The 18262-nt window shown below is 37.8% G+C and overlaps 1 protein-coding gene across 5 annotated transcripts in view; it reads right to left on the bottom strand.

Annotated features, from left to right (window-relative positions):
- arhgef28a (Rho guanine nucleotide exchange factor (GEF) 28a) overlaps positions 1–18262 on the bottom strand; it is a 123971-nt gene that overhangs the window by 88545 nt on the left and 17164 nt on the right. For all 5 annotated transcript variants that reach the window (XM_017698641.2, XM_017698650.2, XM_017698668.2 and 2 more), the window contains exons 3-4: positions 6205–6355; positions 3864–4367 (exon numbers count right to left, since the gene is read on the bottom strand). In XM_017698641.2, the coding sequence (XP_017554130.1) occupies positions 3864–4367; positions 6205–6355 (655 nt within the window). The remainder of the gene's footprint in view (positions 1–3863; positions 4368–6204; positions 6356–18262) is intronic.

Genomic DNA, 18262 nt, shown 5'->3' with positions numbered 1-18262 from the left:
AAGAAGCTGGAGAACAAGAAGCTGACTTCAGCCCGATGAAAAGTCCAATGTTAAAAGACATTTTACAAGAAATTATTCTAAGTTTTAGGGAAAAGTTTCCTGCTTGAGATCCAAGAAAAGCTTAAAGCAGAGAAAATTAAGTCTGCATTTTTGGTTATATTATTTAACCTACACTAGCACATTAGCACACACAGAGTCAAGTTCACAGCCAAGATGTTAAAGTGGACATAAAACACTGGGGCTCCCAAGGTGGTTTAATTTTTTGTTGAAAATACAAAATGGCTCCGCCTAACATTTGTGATGCCGATCCCTGGCACTGTTGCCAACTTAGCGACTTTGTCGCTAGATTTAGCGACTTTTCAGAACTTTATTTTTTTTAAAAGCGACTAGCGACAAATCTAGCGACTTTTTGTGGTGTTGTTGGAGACTTTTGGAGACTCTGAGATGAACCCTCATGCACTTCAGTTACTGTCGCCGTCCCACAGCATTCACAGTGCAGTCCACGTCCACACTGCGCATGCGCCGCCGCTGACTGACCCCGCCCCGTATTTACAGAGCGAGATGTACATAGAAATCGAATGTCCTTGGAGACCCTTAACTCAATCCTGTATACCCGACATGGTCTCAGGTTGTCTGGTGAGGCTTGCTATGAGCTCAAGCTGCCTGATGATGTTTTGCAGCTTTTTGGCACATCAGCTGCTTATTCATATAAGTCGGCTCCCTCAGCTAAACCTGGCGTAGGAGACCAAAATGAAGATGACCTACTCTTTCAGTGAGCCAGAACAGTTTGTGAATAATAGGTTTGAAACTAAAGAAAACTTAAGAAAACTTTTAAAAAATAAAATAAATAAATAAAAAACTAAAAATAAATTAAAAAACTAAGTAACTCTGCCAATGTGTCTCTTTTAAGGTCACTTTGCCGGTCCCAAGCACGGATAAAGGAGGAGGGTTGAACGTAGAACAGCAGTTCTGCTAACTGCTACTCTTATGCTAACATTTAACAACACAGTAAAAAACTGATTTATGTAATTTACATAAAAATGATTTATACACAGCATTAAAGTCATGAGCGTGTTTTGAGAAGTGGCTGCCTATTTCAAAGGCAACAGAAGTTGTTAATTTGTTCTGAGTTCATTTGTAGTTCTAACATATCTCGGGTGTTTTTTTCTCTCCCACATCGTTTTTTCCTTTACAGCTTCAAAAACATATTTTATGCAAATTAGGCGATGGCGTCATTTAGCGACTTCTAGCGACTTTTCGGACAGCCAATAGCGACTTTCCTTACTGAAGAGTTGCCAACACTGATCCCTGGCCTAGTTAGAGAAAACCTGCACCCAGACTTCTCTTTCACGCCCTTAATAACACGTCCTTGGCAAGGCGCTCATGTTAAGACCTTTTTGTTTGATAGTAGCGTGATTAAAGCGTGACTAAACATACTAACTTACTCAAAGATATGAGTGAACTCGCCACATTTTACAGCTTGATTACCTGTGTACCTGTGCACATTCCTAGCATAAACTCTACTTATACCATGTTCAGTGTGTAACAGCCTAAAGTCAGACAGCTTACAAGGAAAACAAACAAATAACAAAACTATAAAATCAGTCTAAAAATATAAACCATCTTTATTACAGGTAAAACATAGACAAACATGTACCCTGCATATGGTCAGGCATCCACCCCTGACCGTGGAGTACAATCACTTAAAACAATGTTAGAAAGACTGATAGTCTTCGATTTCCAGGGTCAAACTGAGGTAAAGTGGCTGTTTCCCTGGGTGAGCCCTTTCCACAGTAGCCACAGCATAGTGTGTGTTACAAAAACAGTGGTAGTTATTCAGCGGGAATGTTTTTCTCTCCCCTCTCAAAAGTGAGAATTCTGTGAAAAGTCTAGCCATTAATCCGAGCTGACGCTCCACTGCACAGACAAATTAAAGAGACGAGCACTAATTCTGTCACACAATTTAGAACTAACAATCACTGGCATTATGTAAGAGGTCCCATGTGAACTCCACAGCCACGACTAGAGACATTCTTTAAATCCTTTCCCTCAGATCACTCTTTAGACATCCAATAATGTCCCATGCAGGAAACAGAAGAACCTTTACATTGCAGATTCGTAATAAGTAGGTAATGATATGGTAATATTAAGATATGAATGTTATCAGAAATTATGTTAAAATTACAGTGTACAAGCATTTATAATAGTAATTTCACCATCAAATGCAGTGGTATACTAATCATAGTGAAATTAGTTATTACATGTTTTATGAGTACTGGTTAAAGGGAGATAAACACATGCATAGCACTTGTGATCTTATATATTTGTGAAAATGTAACATATTTGGTCCAATAATTATTACCTGTTCATACTCCCTGATTAACATATTATATGAGGGCATTGCAAGTACGCTTGCAACTGAAACATTACAATTAACAGTAGTCCAACAGTTCATTGCAAATTTATGGAAAACCATATTAAAACATCAAATTTAAAGATGTATGCAACATATTTATCATTTGCTTAATTGCAAATTATAAGTTTATTTACATAATTAATTCATTGTTAAATAGCAGACACAGTGGCATGATTAGAACCTGTAGGGCCCTAGTGCAAAACCTAAATTTGCCCACCCCATACATCACTGAATAATAAAATGACTAAAAATAGCAAACACACTGGTATCCTGTATCAGCCCAATACTAGTTACTCGTACTTGACCTCATAAGAGGCACCAATACCAACATCTGATAGCACCTGATACCATGTGAGGAAACCTAATTTACGCTGCCATGCTAACGAACAATGACTCAAGCTGGCAGTGAACGAGTCTGCTAGCAATAAGTTATTGAATTTGCAGCAGTCAGATGTTTTGGAATATTTCTGCGAGGAATACAATGTGACTACTTTAAACCTATTTTTAAACACACAAACGCAATCACAACCACTTCCTCAATACAAGTGGAGGCAAAAAGTTTTTGTGACCAAAGCCTGTTTGACCAAACTGAAGTGCAAGGTAAACATTAGTACACTAATTTTTAAAAATAGTCTTTGCAGATATGCTGTAGAAATGCTGTAAGCTAAAAGCTGCTGTTTCTCTGCTTGTTTGTTCAGTACTCTGAGGCATGTTATTTTGAAATAAAACAGCTTTATTGATTACTGTCTGTAGACAGGGCTGTCTGTAGGAGCTGCGTTTCATGAAGAGGACTTAAATCATAGGCTCCTTGAATAGACCTTACACTATGGTCTATTCAAATGTACAGTGTGACTCACCAAAGAACAAGATTTCTAAAATCACACAGTGTATGCCAGGCTTTAGAGGACATTGCACTATAGCTTAAACAGCCAAACAAAAGATTCCAACTAAACAAAACTCGACAAGTGAGCTCCTCAGATTAGCCAGGGATTCCTGCTTTCACTATGCTACTGAGACTGTCACCACAAGAAATAAGTGCAGTGATCAAAACTATGAAACATTCTTTACTTACTTGTAAACATTTTTCTGCTAAGGTACACTGCACTTACTAATAACTACTTAATACATTATTCAGTATAGTACTGAACTGAACAGACATTAAACCCAGCTAATCAAAATCTCTTATCAAATGAAGCTAAACAGGGAGTAAACCTGATCACGCCTTTTGAAGTTGCTTGTCTATGTAACTCACCCTCAGACCCTCAGTCGTCTAACTACTTTTATAGGGCAACTCCATTAAGCTATACTGCTTAATATTCACACAATAAACTGCAGTATAACTACATGAAATGTTTCTATAAATTACATAATATAAATGATAATATTATCTAATATATGTTTACATAGTAAAAAGTAAATAAAGCCAAGCTTAGTGTTATGTTCTTACCTTGAGACTCTTGTGTCTTTTGGCCTGTCCACTCTAAATAAGATTGACAATTTGCAAGTGCCTGTGTGATTTTCACATCGACAGTACTGCATGGTTCAGGTGTGCATCCATGCTCTGGACCAAGCTCCCAGCATGCAGACCTGTCACTTGGGCTGTCGTCCTTCTCCTCACCAGGTAGCCTTTCTTTGGGCTCATCTAGGCTTTTGTCAAATCCTAAAGTTTCCTCCAGCTGCTCTTGGCTGGACGACGCAGGCTGAGTAGTTATATCTGAACTTTTCTGCCCAGATCGGAAACTCTCTCCAAGGCAAAACTTCCTCTGGATATCCTGGTAATTGATGGAGGTCAGGAGGTCAGGGTTGGAAATGAGCAAATCAGCCACCTCCTGTACATTGTCTCGTTTGTAATCTAGAGAGAGCTCCTGTGCCTCGGACAGAGGGGTCACCTGGTTGCTGCTGTCCTCCCAGCGATACACCTGCAGCAAGACTTTCTCTGGGGCATTGTGACCTTGGAGATAAAAAAGGACGCAAGATCAATCTACAATAGGAAATTGTACATACAAGTTAAACAACTGTGCATGTCTATTATTTTGTATTTTGTATTATGTTACATTCTTTGTACAGAACTGGACTGTGACAGTACTCAAATAATTTTGATTAACGATTAATGTACTTTATATGATGACAAAGGCCCTGCAGGAAGGTTTAGCTGACACAGAAGTGGTAAACACAGCTTTGAACATTGTACATATATATTGTCAACACATTTCTCAATAAAACAAAAAAGTTCATTTGAATGCAGACAATGTGTCTCAGTAGTGACCAGTCTTAGATGTTACACTCTGTTTTTCAGACTTTGGGACACATTTACTTCAAAACAATGAAATTTAACTGCTCAACATGTAGCCATGAGGCTCTTCTTATGGACTAAAACTGTTTCAGCAGTGACATTAAAATGCGGGAGAGAATTTTTCAATTTATTTATTCAATTTTTCCAAAAGTGTAACTTTCCGCTACACTTTAAAAGGAAATCAAAAACAAAACAGGATTTGGGAACTACAGGACAGCTACCTCTCAACTGAAAGTACCCTATAAATTCTACATATTTATCTCATTAGAATTTAAATTAATGACTTGGGATTAAACAGATCATAACTTGTACATTTCTAAAGTGTGAATACTTTTTCTGTGGGACTGCAGTTTGAACTAATTCAGGAAATTCAGCAGACTCTACGTTCCTTTTTTGAAATTAGCAGAAGAGGGATTCCGATCACTGTTAAATGTGCTTGAGCCCTAATATGAAATTCCAAGCAGGCACTTTTCAGCACACAAGTGGTGCCAAAGATGTACACAGAAACAAATGAAGAATTGCGTGAAGAGCTGGTTGAGGCACAATTCATTGCAATTATTACAGATAGCTGGACATTAAGAAATTAAATTAGCTACTTTCGTGATAAAACGAGAGCTCAAAAATAGAGTCGTGGTTAGATTTTTCATCTGATTGTTATATGTAATTTGCCTACTTTAGTTTTTATCACTGATTGGTGTCATTGCTCTACCTCTTAATGTTTTATTTCAGCTGATGTTTTGTTCTACTTGCTGTTTATATTATTTTACCTGCTTTTGCACTTTGCTTTGCAACAATTTTGTAAAATAGAAAATCTGAAAAGTAATTTATTTAATTCTCTGTATGAAAAGATGTCTGGTTTATACTTGCACATCTTTCACCAAACATATGTTTAAAAAATGTGGCAAAGAAACTGAAGATAGAATAAAACCATGAAAGGAGTGAACCACTGCATGTTTAGCAGACAAATTTGCTATACATTTTTATATCATGATAAAGCACCAGCTTTACATTGCTACAGAAAAAGCATACTACCTCATCTACCAAAGCCTGGACTGGTTGGAGGGAAGCCAAACCATATGCCTGTTTACTATAAAATGATTTCTGCAAAATAAAACGGCATGCAAAACTGGCAGAGGGACTACGAAGGCAACTAAGAATGACAAAAGTCAGGAAAAAAATAACAATCACAAGCGTTTGTTTCATTTTCATGTCTAAAAAGGCTGAGTATTCAGCACCAATAATTTTGATTTGCTTACAATACTTCATTGTGCATTTAGAATTCATAAAGCAGCCACGAGAAGTAGCTGAAATGTATTATTATTTTTTTTGCTTCTTGATAAGGTTCCAAACTTACCTTGCCCTAGATTCTGAGTCTCAAGAGATACAAGTAAAGGTACAGGTCACTCAATAAAATGTCAATAAGAATCTTGCAGATAGAATGAGCAATGGACTGTCTATAAGGCATGCATACATCTGATTGATCTGTAAGACTCACCGGGTACAGTAAAGCTCAGTAAACGGCCATTGTGTTTCTTCTGAGCTGTGGTGACATGGTAGTAAGATGAGCCTTCTAACAACACATAGTATTCAGTGTTCTCCTGAGCAGACTGAGAAACCTGCAGCATCACACAGGCTTCCACCTGACCCTAAGAGTGAGCGAGAGGGAGGAAAAAATTATGAGACACTGAAAATAGAGGATATCAGCTGATCACATAAAGGAAACAAATGAAGCCAGTAAATACAGTATATGTCCGTCCTAATTACTGAGTTCAAGTGTTTCAGCCACACTGATTGCTAACAGTTGTATAAAACCAAGCACATAGCCAGAGTAGAATGGCTCTTACTGAACAGCTCAATGCCTTTAAACTCAGCATGTCATAGGATGCCACCTTTGCCCCATAAGTCAGTTTGTGAAATTTCTGCCCTACTAGATCTGGAGCTTCATGCATTTTACCATTGGCTGGAGTAAAGCATAGCACCAACAGACTCTACAGTAACGGAAACATGTTCTCTGGAGTGGTGAATTAGACTTCCCTACATGGCAGTCTGATGGATGAATCTTGGGGATTCATGGTTTGGGGAATGCCAGGAGTGTGCCACCTACCAGAATGCATAGTGCCAACAGTAACGTTTGGTGGAGGACAGATAATGGTCTGCGGCTGTTTTTCAATGATTGGGCTCAGGAGCTTAGTTAAAATGATGGGTAATGTTATTAATTCTACACCATACAGAGACATTTTGGACAATATACTTCTTACTTTGAGGCAGCATTTCCATTTAAATGCCCCTGGTTTTGGAATAGGAATGTCCAATAAGCTTATTTAGGTGTGAAAGTCAGGTGTCTATATATTTAAGACAAACTGCATATTAGCAATAAACATCATTAATTAATCCAGTCCTCTATTTTCCTAAAACTTCCTTTACCTCTCATTGACTTTTAACTTTATATCTCTTTTTTAAAAAGCATTAATAGGTCAGTGTTTGCCAACTCTAACAGACCTAAAGTATTCACTCACTCATCCAAATCACTGAATTCAGGTGTTCCTGTCACCTCCATGGCCACAGTTGTATAAAACCAAGCACTTAAGCATGTTCTACAAATATTTGTGAAAGAATACGTCGCTCTCAGGAGCTCTGTGAATTCCAGCGTGGTACTGTGATAGGATGGCACCTGTGCAACAAGTCCAGTTGTGAAATTTCCTTGCTATTAAATATTTCACAGTCAACTGTTAGTGGTATTATAACAAAGTGGAAGCGATTGGGAATGACAGAAGCTCAGCCACGAAGTTGTAGGCCACGTAAAATGACAGAGCGGGGTTAGCGGATGCTGATCAATCACTACAGACCTCCAAACTTCATGTGGTCTTCAGATTAGCTCAAGGACAGTGCATAGAGAACTTCATGGAATGGGTTTATATGGCCGAGCAGATGCATCCAAGCCTTACAACACCAAGTGCAATGCAAAGCGTGGAATGCAGTGGTGTAAAGCGCCAATGGACTCTAGAGCAGTGGACACGTGTTCTCTGGAGTGATCTGGCACTCCGATGGTCTGGGTTTGGCGGTTGCCAGGAGAACAGCACTTGTCTGAATGCATTATGCCAAGTGTAAAGTTTGGTGGAGGGGGGATTATGGTCTGGGCTTGTTTTTCAGGAGTTGGGCTCAGCCCCCTAGTTCCAGTGAAAGGAACTCTTAATGCTTCAGCAGACCAAGAGATTTTGGACAATTTCATGCTCTCAACTTTGTTGACCACCAGTGCACAAAACAAGGTCCATACAGACATGTATTAGCGAGTTTGGTGTGGAAGAATACAGAGTATTGACCTCAACCTGATAGAACACATTTGGGATGAATTACAGCGGAAACTATGAGCCCGGTCTTCTCGTCAGGATGAACAGGATGTCATTCAAGTTCATATGAGTGTGATGGCAGACGAGTGAATGCTTTCGGCAATATAGCGTAAGTCAGCATAAATTCCTTCATACCATGACGCACATTTACAAGTGTGTAATACAATTGTATTGTGCCTTTTTTACTTTTTTTTCCCCCAACAGTAACCATAAAATGCAACTGTCAGCTGTTTTGGAGGCTCACAGGCCCACTTCTTTCCTCAATAACACTGGCATAACATGTAAATGTGTATGCTACACAAAAGCAAATGATGAACAGTACGGAAAATGACCAGAGACAATATTACAGTGAAAAATGATCAGTTTTACTGTCAGGTTGACGGTCTTCATCAGTTGGACTGGTTATGTTAGGAGTAAGAGTAAAAGCTACAATTAAGGTCAATCCTACGTCCAGAAATGAGGAAATTTGAGGAAAATGAGGAAATTTCACTTTCTAAAATTCTAACCGTTTTGAGAAAAATTAAAATGCCCACCAGGACCACATACAGTAAGAATGATGCAATACATTTTGAACTTCTGAAACAGCTGACGGAAAGGAGTGCATCCGTCTTCTTTTACTGCAGTCTTAAAAACTGCCAAAAAGCATTCTTTGCCACTGAGGAAACACTTTTGGTTCCCCAAAGAACTTTTCAATGAATGATCCTTTAAGAACGATTTCTACAACATTAGTTGCCTATGGTATATTTGTAACACAGGCAATGATTTTAATGCTTGCCTGCATTGAGTAAAAACAGAAAACTGGAAAATACCTTTAAGAGAAAGATCAGCTATCTGAGTGAAAATGACTAAAAATTTCTCAGAGGCATATTGCTTTTATCAATGGGATTCATATTGTCAAGTTCTTATTTGGAAGGAAAAAAAATCTCTGTGATCTCCATAAGGCTGTTTCCATCTTGCATTAACATGTGTTTTATATTCAGATTACAGTTGCTTACAGTTTTTTTTTTAACTATTTTCAGCAGAATTGTTTCCAAGACTGAAATTTGGCCCTTGCTTACTTTTTACGACTGATTCTTATACAGATTTCTTTACAACCAAGTTAGACAATATGTTCTTTTGGCCGATGTTCACTTAAACCAGCCATGGACAAAAAAAGAAAATACCATTGCTTCTTTGCTCTTTACCCAAAGCTTGCACATTGTAGGTTCAATGAACACACTAATATAATAAATACAGGCTGGTGGGTAGGCTTAACATACAGAACACTCATCAATGCAGGCATTCTAAACATGCACAAAGTGGAAAATAACACATAATACAGACCTCTGATTTCATTTATTAGTGCCTTGGTTCAAAAGACACACCTTGTAAAAGAGGGAGGTGAACATTACTGCAGTCTAGTAGGGGCTTCTGCAAGACAAGGTTCTTTTCACTTTCCCCAGGTCCTACATAAAACCCTCTTTTGATTTTTTTTAACTACTTCTCCAGCCGTCTCCCTCACTTCCTGTTGAAGGGGCCCTTGTGTTATAATGGTGAATGGTGAGTAGACAGGGTAAAGAACCTTGTTAGGTATGGGAATGGATGAAAAGTGAGGACTCTTCTCTTTCTGCAGCTCAGTGCTTCACATGAAGACGAATGACAAGCCTGGGATTCTTCTTTGCTCACTGCTTCTCACTGCTGTCGTTTTTCACCCACTTCATTCATAACGTTCCTCAAGTTTCCTGCTCTTTTTCTCCTGCTGTCACCTTATGCCTCCGTAAGGTTTTCCACACATTTGCAGCCAGTCAGTCATCAAAATATCAATGCTTTCTTTTCCAGACATACTGGCTAAAACATGCCTTCAAAATTTAAAAGCAAAGGTGCCAAAAAATGTTCCCTGGAGTGGTCATAGTAGAGCCACTTTTGGTTCTCAACAGAACTTTCCAGCAGATGGTTCTTTAAATAAACACTCTTGTAAATCTAGGAGTGTGAAGAACATTTTTGAAGTTTAAAATCTTAAAAGTTCCAAGTTTATTACACCATAAAGCTTATTATTCATTAACTGCCATGGACTGCTATGTTCTGCAGGTTATAGAAGTGTGTTATAAATGTGTCATTATTTTTGTCGCAAAATAAAATGGAATAGAAAATGACTTGAATGTTTGAACAGCAGAGGGTAAACAGCAGGGAAGCTGGAACCATTAGACAAAGATTAAGAAAAAGGGATATGTGCAACTGATGGAGTTTCATTAGTGTCAAGAACTGTGCACAGCCTGAGCAGCTATTAGGCTAATATAGCTTACAAGTAATATTAAATGATATCTGATTAATTAACCTAAATCATTACACACCTCAAACAAAGTCAAACTGTTAAGAAAGCTCATAGACATGCTTATGTGATTTCAGATTGATGATATATTATGTTACAAATGTAAGTTCAACACTTCATTACATTACTTCAAGTGATGCACCAAAATGAAAAGTCCTAGCCAAAACCAAAACTGGAATTCAAGACAGACTTAGCAAAACTAAAAGAGCATGTGGTAACACTTTAGTGTAGGATATTGTTCATGTCTACCTACATAAGCTTTTCATGACAATTAACATAACCTTATATAAATGTTCATAAGTACTTATTCCAATAGGCATCATGTGCTATGAAGTTTACATTTGCCAATTTTGATCAAAGTTAGCTAAAATAGCCTTATGACAGATGACGACTATTGGAATATGCATGTATGAACATTTATAGAGGAGTATGTCAGTTGTCATGACAAGCTTATGTAGGTGTCATGTAGCCTTATGAACAGTACCCCACAATAAAGTGTTAGCAAACATTTTATTTTTGCTTTTAAACAAATCATACATAAAAAATATATTTTTATTACAGATATAATCTACTTTCAATAGACCAAAAGTTGAGCTGACAACAAAAAAAGGTACATTAAATAAGCTTACTAAAATGATTACAGTATGCAGTCTGCCATATGCGTATGCGTCTTGACAACAGACATTACGGAACAGATGAGCAGAGATGAGTAGCTTGTCTAATATTCCTTGTACAAACTGAAATAGTTTCACGTGGCTGACTGTTTTTATCACTGCTGATAAATGCTGAAACAGCATTTTCTATCTCACTGTCAATCTCTAGTTTCTCATTTTCATTACCATTAGAGTAACTTGTAAAGTCTTAGAATTTGACACTTCGTCATCTATCCATCTACCTACCTACCTACCTATCCACTTATCCATCACCCTACCTATTGCTCCACCTACCTATCCACCTACCTCCCTATCTACCTAACCAACCTAACTATCCACCTACCTCCCTGCCTTCCTATCCACCTGTCCACCTACCTATCTAACCACCTACATCCCTACCTTCCTATCCACCTACCTCCCTATCTTCCTACCCACCTACCTACCTACCTACCTACTTACCTATCCATCTACCTCCCTACCTTCCTATCCACCTACCTACCTACTTACCTATCCACCTAACTCCCTACCTTCCTATCCACCTACCTCCCTACTTACCTATCCACCTACCTCCCTACCTTCCTATCCACCTAATCAACCTAACTATCCAACTACCTTCCTGCCTTCCTATCCACCGCTCTACCTACCTATCTATCCACCTACCTCCCTGCCTTCCTATGCACCTACCTACTTACCTATCCATCTACCTCCCTACCTTCCTATCCACCTACCTAACTACTTAGCTATCCACCTACCTCCCTACCTTCATATCCACCTACCTCCCTACCTTCCTATCCACCTACCTACCTACTTACCTATCCACCTAACTCCCTACCTTCCTATCCACCTACCTCCCTACTTACCTATCCACCTACCTCCCTACCTTCCTATCCACCTAATCAACCTAACTATCCAACTACCTTCCTGCCTTCCTATCCACCGCTCTACCTACCTATCTATCCACCTACCTCCCTTCCTTCCTATGCACCTACCTACTTACCTATCCATCTACCTCCCTACCTTCCTATCCACCTACCTAACTACTTAGCTATCCACCTACCTCCCTACCTTCATATCCACCTACCTCCCTACCCATCCATGTACTTCCCTACCTTCCTATCCACATACCTATCCGCCTACCTCCCTATCCAGCAACCTCCCTACCTTCCTATCCACCTACCTACCTAACCACCTACCTCCCTACCTTCCTATCCACCTACCTCCCTACCTTCCTATCCACCTAAATATTGATAGGCCAAAATACTGATATATTCCTAATTGTTTCTTTTGCCTCATAGTTCCTTATCTAAAGAAGCCAGTGCCAGAAACCACATTAGTTGGTCTATCTGCAATTTATTAACATCACATTTACCTTAAAAATATTCTAATTCATGCAACTTGCTTGAAACAATGCTAATTGGCAGCTTCTATTACTTGGTAGCTAGTTACTCATTAGCTTTGTAGCTCCAGTGCGAATCTAAAAAAGCACACTTCAAACATGTCTTGACTACATTTTTTCCCATCAAACTATTCCTTTAATTCATCACCAGTGGCAAATGCTCTGCTTGCTTTAGTTTTCTGATTAGCCAACACTCATTGACAGGAAAATTTATTCCAAACATTTCTATGCGTTACAGGGAGATGAGAGAATATGAACAAAGAGATAACCCTTATAGTGCACTGAAACAAAACTTTCAGACGTATTCACATATTGATTACACCACTTGTCAACATATAGTGGCATCCTCTCACACAAATGTCACTTCTTTTACTATGAGAAAGGAAAATATGTGAGACGCACTCCATCTTCTTAGGCAGGAAGGCTCCAGGCCACCCAAGGTGAAAACAATACATACAATACATAGGACCATTTTGTTTACATTACATTTATCATTGAATTTGGATTGCCACTTACGTGCATATATCGCTGCAGTCGGAACAAAACCTCACCATTTTTGTCGTTTATCAGTTTTTGACATAATTTGAAAATACCTGTTGTCCTTAACATTGTGTATAAACTTCATGATGAATGAACCAAAAGAAAAGGCCCAAAATGACTTTAAGAGTGAAGTATGTTTCTTCCTTTTCCTGTAAAGTTACTATTTTGGAGAGACAGCAGCGACATATATGAGAGGATGTGCATCAAAAGCACTGGGGTTAAATGCGTCATGTTCTAAAGCATCACAATATTCAGAGATTCCTGAAATGCAAAACTAATTACTTAGCATGTATCTTGTGTTCAGGTAGTAGCTAGGAACAATAAATATTAATGTTTGATTTGCGGCTAGAGCAAGATCAAATTTTTGTGTCCTAAAACATAATCTGGGCTTGGGCACTATCTGACATCATTGGCTAGTCACTATGGACAGCAAGTACTGGAATATAGTAAAACCAAAAAAAAATAAATTGTCCATGTTTAACCCTTAGGACCCAGAGACATATTGCTGGAAAAACAGTAGGACACTTCTAGCCATCATAACTTCAAAACGGTACAAGATACAAACATGATCCACATATCAGGACATTCAGCAGACCCACCCCTAACTAGCTGTGATGTCAGCATCAGTGAGTAATTTGGCTTGGAAAATCACCTAAATTCCTGATATTATTGCTCTGTTGTTTGACCTTCATATTCCAACAAAGGATCAAAACAGCAACATGATTTAAACATCAGATCATTCAGCAGACTCTGCCCTCACCATCCCGAGTGAATTCATCCACCTCTGATCATCCATCAGCCAGCAATCCAGCTCCAAAATCACCCAAACTCCACTCTCCACTGTTATATTAAATCTCTGCTATTAGCCTTCATATTATAAACAGAGGGCTTTCGGTTTACATTGATTCTGAGTATTAAAAATATCTGATATTAAATATGTATATAACTCAATTTGTAATTAAAAATAAAGCCTGTCTTCTTGCTGTGTATCAGAATTTTGGTACTGAGCATTAATCCAAGAGAACAGAAAATAAAAAATAAAAAATAAATCAATAAAAAAAATGTCCTCCTTATGCTAATTGTTTATTTTTTGCTCATAATAACAAATAGAATCAATCACCATCAAAATTATTGCACTTTCAGCGCACAAACACTCCAGACTAACAATTTCTGAAAAGATTAACTACTTTTGCACTTGTTTTCAAGATCTAAATAATTTAAAAATACTAAAATGTAGCTGGCGCTAGGTCATTTTTTGATCAGAAATGGCCCAAATTCATAAAGATATCAATTTTCTTTTAATATTTACATGTCAAACAACAGCATATCTGAGTACCGCAGGGTCTACTGAAAATAATAACGTATGGCATGTGTCACTGTCATATGTAAGTACTTTATAATAGCAATTGTAATTGTAATTGCCCCAGAAAATACCAAAACAGTTTCACAAATATTTAGGTTTCTAAGGGTTAAGGTAGAACACGATGAAGTCAGCTGTATGTTATATTACATTACATAGGAATTCCCATTTACAAGCTAAAGGAAATTCCTAAGCTATTAAACTTTATAATTTTTTTTTTTAAGTTTTAATTGAAGCACTTCACTTAGGAGTTTCAAATTATGCTCAAACACTTTACTACCCCACACAAGAAAAACACAACTAACATCACATCACAAAATATAAGTCAGTGCTATTTAAGGCGAGATTAGATCAGACTCCAATATCAGATTCAGCATTTTCTGATGATATCAGCCCAATACAAATCCTGGAAGTAGTTCTGTGCCTTCTCTATTCCTAGGTCATTCAGTGCTGGACAACTTTGGTCTCTGGGCCTCAGTTTTGGGCAGATCTACCAAAGGGCTCCATACAAAAGCATACAATCTAAATCTCATTAACTTGCCAGAGGTTCAAGTTAATTTATTTGTCTAAATTCAAGTACAACTTTCTATTATTTTAGGATTTGCTGTTCACAAGTGCTGTTTGACTTTGAGAACTACTTTTAAAATTTTAATTTTAAAATAAATTGATTTTCACATTTGGATTTCATGTTGTTCAAAGAATAAGCCACATGACTCAGCAGCACAATCTCAAGGTAAAGTGAGAGCAGAAAAAGAGCAACTGCTGCCTTCCAGAGCCAAATTAAATCTTTGAGATTGTAGGACTGAGGCATAATCTTCTTAAGAATCTGAAACAGAGCTGCCATCAATGTCCCTTATTAGAGAAAATGGCTCATTAAATTTCTTTGATCGCAGTGCACTTCAGGACATACTGTTTCTAGGAATCACACAGACTGGCTGGTATTAAAAAAAAAATACTATCTGTGAAACAAGGCTAAATTTACAGTCATGGTGTTAAGTGCAGTTAGATCAGTCTTCTTATATATATATATATATATATATATATATATATATATATTCTGTGCCCGTGTCACTGTCACGATTGGCCCCTCCCACTCCATGTGCCTTTTTGTTTTGGTTTGTCATTGAACTCTGTTTGTTCTTAGTCCCCGGTTTGTGTCATGTCTGAACCCCTATCTATCCGTGTTGGCTATGTGCACCTGGACCGTTTTGACTATGACCCTGGATTTGCCCCTGATAAATCTCGCTTATCTCAGCATATGCGTCCGCCTCCTCACTCCGCGTTACATCTAGAGAGTGTCAGTTTTGTTTCTAGAGGAAAAGGGCACAAAAGTGATGAAGCTGCCTTTGTGTACGGGTGTTGCAGGGATTATAACAATATTGTTTGACATGTGATGACAATAAAAATACATAAAACATTGTCAATACATTTTTTTTATTATTTCTGATTACGAAGCACCATCTGCAGCCCTAAGGACAACCAAAGGGTGCTTTGCAGCCCACTTGTGGTCCGTGGTGAAGCGGTTGGGAAACCCTGTTCTGAAGTACATTAAGTATTGCATTTATAAACAACTTTTTCTCAGAGCAAGTATGACTCACTACAGTGACTGATTGCTGGCATAAGGGATATTTATCCAATATTGAAACAGGAAAGGCACTGTACCAGTTTGTAATCTAGCACCAGGCAAATAATGGATGGTTCAATGAAATAAAAGACTCCAAAAGACATTAGACTTCTGTATCAGCCATCTCACGCACTTAAAAGCACTAGAACTTTTAAATTCTTATCTGTCCAAATCTCCAAATGCTTACATGCAAAGTCCATTTGCCCTTATCATGACTACTGTTTAACACTTCCTGCATTCACAGTCAAAGACATTTACACAGTGCACTGTGGACTGCTTTACAGCAGTACCTCAACTCAAATTTCTTTTAAGGCGAACAACTCTACATTTTCGTATGTTTAGTCGCATCTTCAAGCCAGTCCAACCCTAATATTGTCTCCCACTACTCTGGAACATTGCAAATACAATATATATATATATATATATATATATATATATATATATATATATATATAATGTATAGATTGTATAGAATGTGAATTGCAATTTCAAAGAAATGATCAACATATAATATAAAATTGTCCTAGGTTGTTTGTTAGTTACAAATTACTAGTTCAGAGTTACTCATCTAGGCAAAGCTAATGGTCAGTCTGTGCAACATTAAATGCTTTCCGGTGTCCTTGAGTTTGCAGTAAGTCTAGTGTTTCCTTTTCCTTATGCTTTAAGCCTGTGTGGTAATGCTGAGCTGTTCTCTGTGTTCATTGTAGCGAAGGACTTGTTTAGTTGAAATGTCTCTATTTTTATCTACCTATTAAATTTGCATAGTTTAATGAGTGCTGGATGGCTTACCTCATACAGTTGTGAGCCAACCGGTCTACATCCTTATGTGACTCGATTTTTGGCAGGGAAGCACAATTAAAAGTTTGCTGGAAGGCTTAGACTTTTGACTCCTGAATAACTTGAGTAAAATATCTGATTGAGGTTTAGTCTGTGATTTGAATTGCAATTATCTATTTTTTTTTTTTGGCCAAGAACACCAGCATAGGGTCACAAGGAGAATAATAACGAGATAAGAAGAACTCCAGAAATGAAATGTTTTACAAGCCTCTGATCTACAAAGAGATCTATAAGCCTCTGTAGCTGTATCTAGAGTAGTGTTGCATAGATCCTGAGGAAACAAATGCAACTCCATGAGACCAGTTAATGTTCACTGCACAACAAAATTTTAAAAATTTAAATCTAAAAATCTATTCTTTTTGCTGTGAGGTGAACCTTAACTCATCTGTCCACAGTCTGCTTCCTTGTGCAGCAACTGTTGCTAGGTAAGCTTTACTAAGCATTGGCAAAAATCCTGTTAAACACAAAAAGAAATTGGAGCACAGAATGCCTACATTTAAATTTTACCTCAATATAAAATAAATACAATTTTAAATGAATAATGCTCTCAAAATGTAGGTATTTTCACAAAAACGCTAAAATCGGGTGATACAATTTACAATTTTTAAAAAACATCTTGTAAAGCTTATCCAACCAGGATTTTCATCACATCCTGTATTTTTTAAGCAAACTGCTCAAGCACTGCATTTTTATTTTTGTTCACTTTTTGTTATTTCTCTGCCAAACTACCATGTTGGCACATCGTCTACAGAGAATAAAAGATCAGTTTTTTTTTCGCACTGTTTATTTCTGCAGTAACTAAATATAAAATACTTGACTCTTAGGTACACACAAATAACAAAATTAGTCAGAATGCAAACCCCTCATGTATAGGTGATTTTTCTCATAGCCATCGATTGTTCCATATACTGTTATCACTACACTTCAACGTGGCCATTCATTTTGGCATCAGCCAGCCTATACAGATGGGATGGCCCGATGTTCAGCCTCCTGATTTGTGGAGGGTTTGAAGTTTTCAACGTGAACTTGAAATCTTAATGATAGAAGGAATATCCTAAACAAGGATGTCCCAATACATAAAAAGTGATTTGTAGTAGGTTTTTACACTGTGATATTTAACCAGACTGTGCAAAAATACTTGAACCCTTTATATTCAGTAACATATGATTATCACTTCCAGCAGCAACAACTTCACACATTTCCTCTTATAACCAGTACCCCAAATCAGTACGGCGCCTTTCTGGAGGGATTTTCTCCCACTCTTCTCTGAGGTTTTAAGGTTGTCTTGCGTGAAAAGCCCTCTTCAGCTCTTGCCACTGAAATCTCAACAGGATTCAGGTCAGGGCTCTGGCTTGACAATCCATTACATAGAACCTTCCAAAGCCATTCTCTAATGTTAGGCGAGTTAGGATCACGGTCCTGTTGAAACGCTCACTCTTTGCCTGTCCTGAGTTTCCAAACTGATGACCTGACATTTCTCAATCGCTC

This window comes from Pygocentrus nattereri, chromosome 23 (assembly GCF_015220715.1).
Source record: "Pygocentrus nattereri isolate fPygNat1 chromosome 23, fPygNat1.pri, whole genome shotgun sequence".
NCBI classification, from domain to species: domain Eukaryota; kingdom Metazoa; phylum Chordata; class Actinopteri; order Characiformes; family Serrasalmidae; genus Pygocentrus; species Pygocentrus nattereri.
This window is presented reverse-complemented; position numbering and strand designations above follow the sequence as displayed.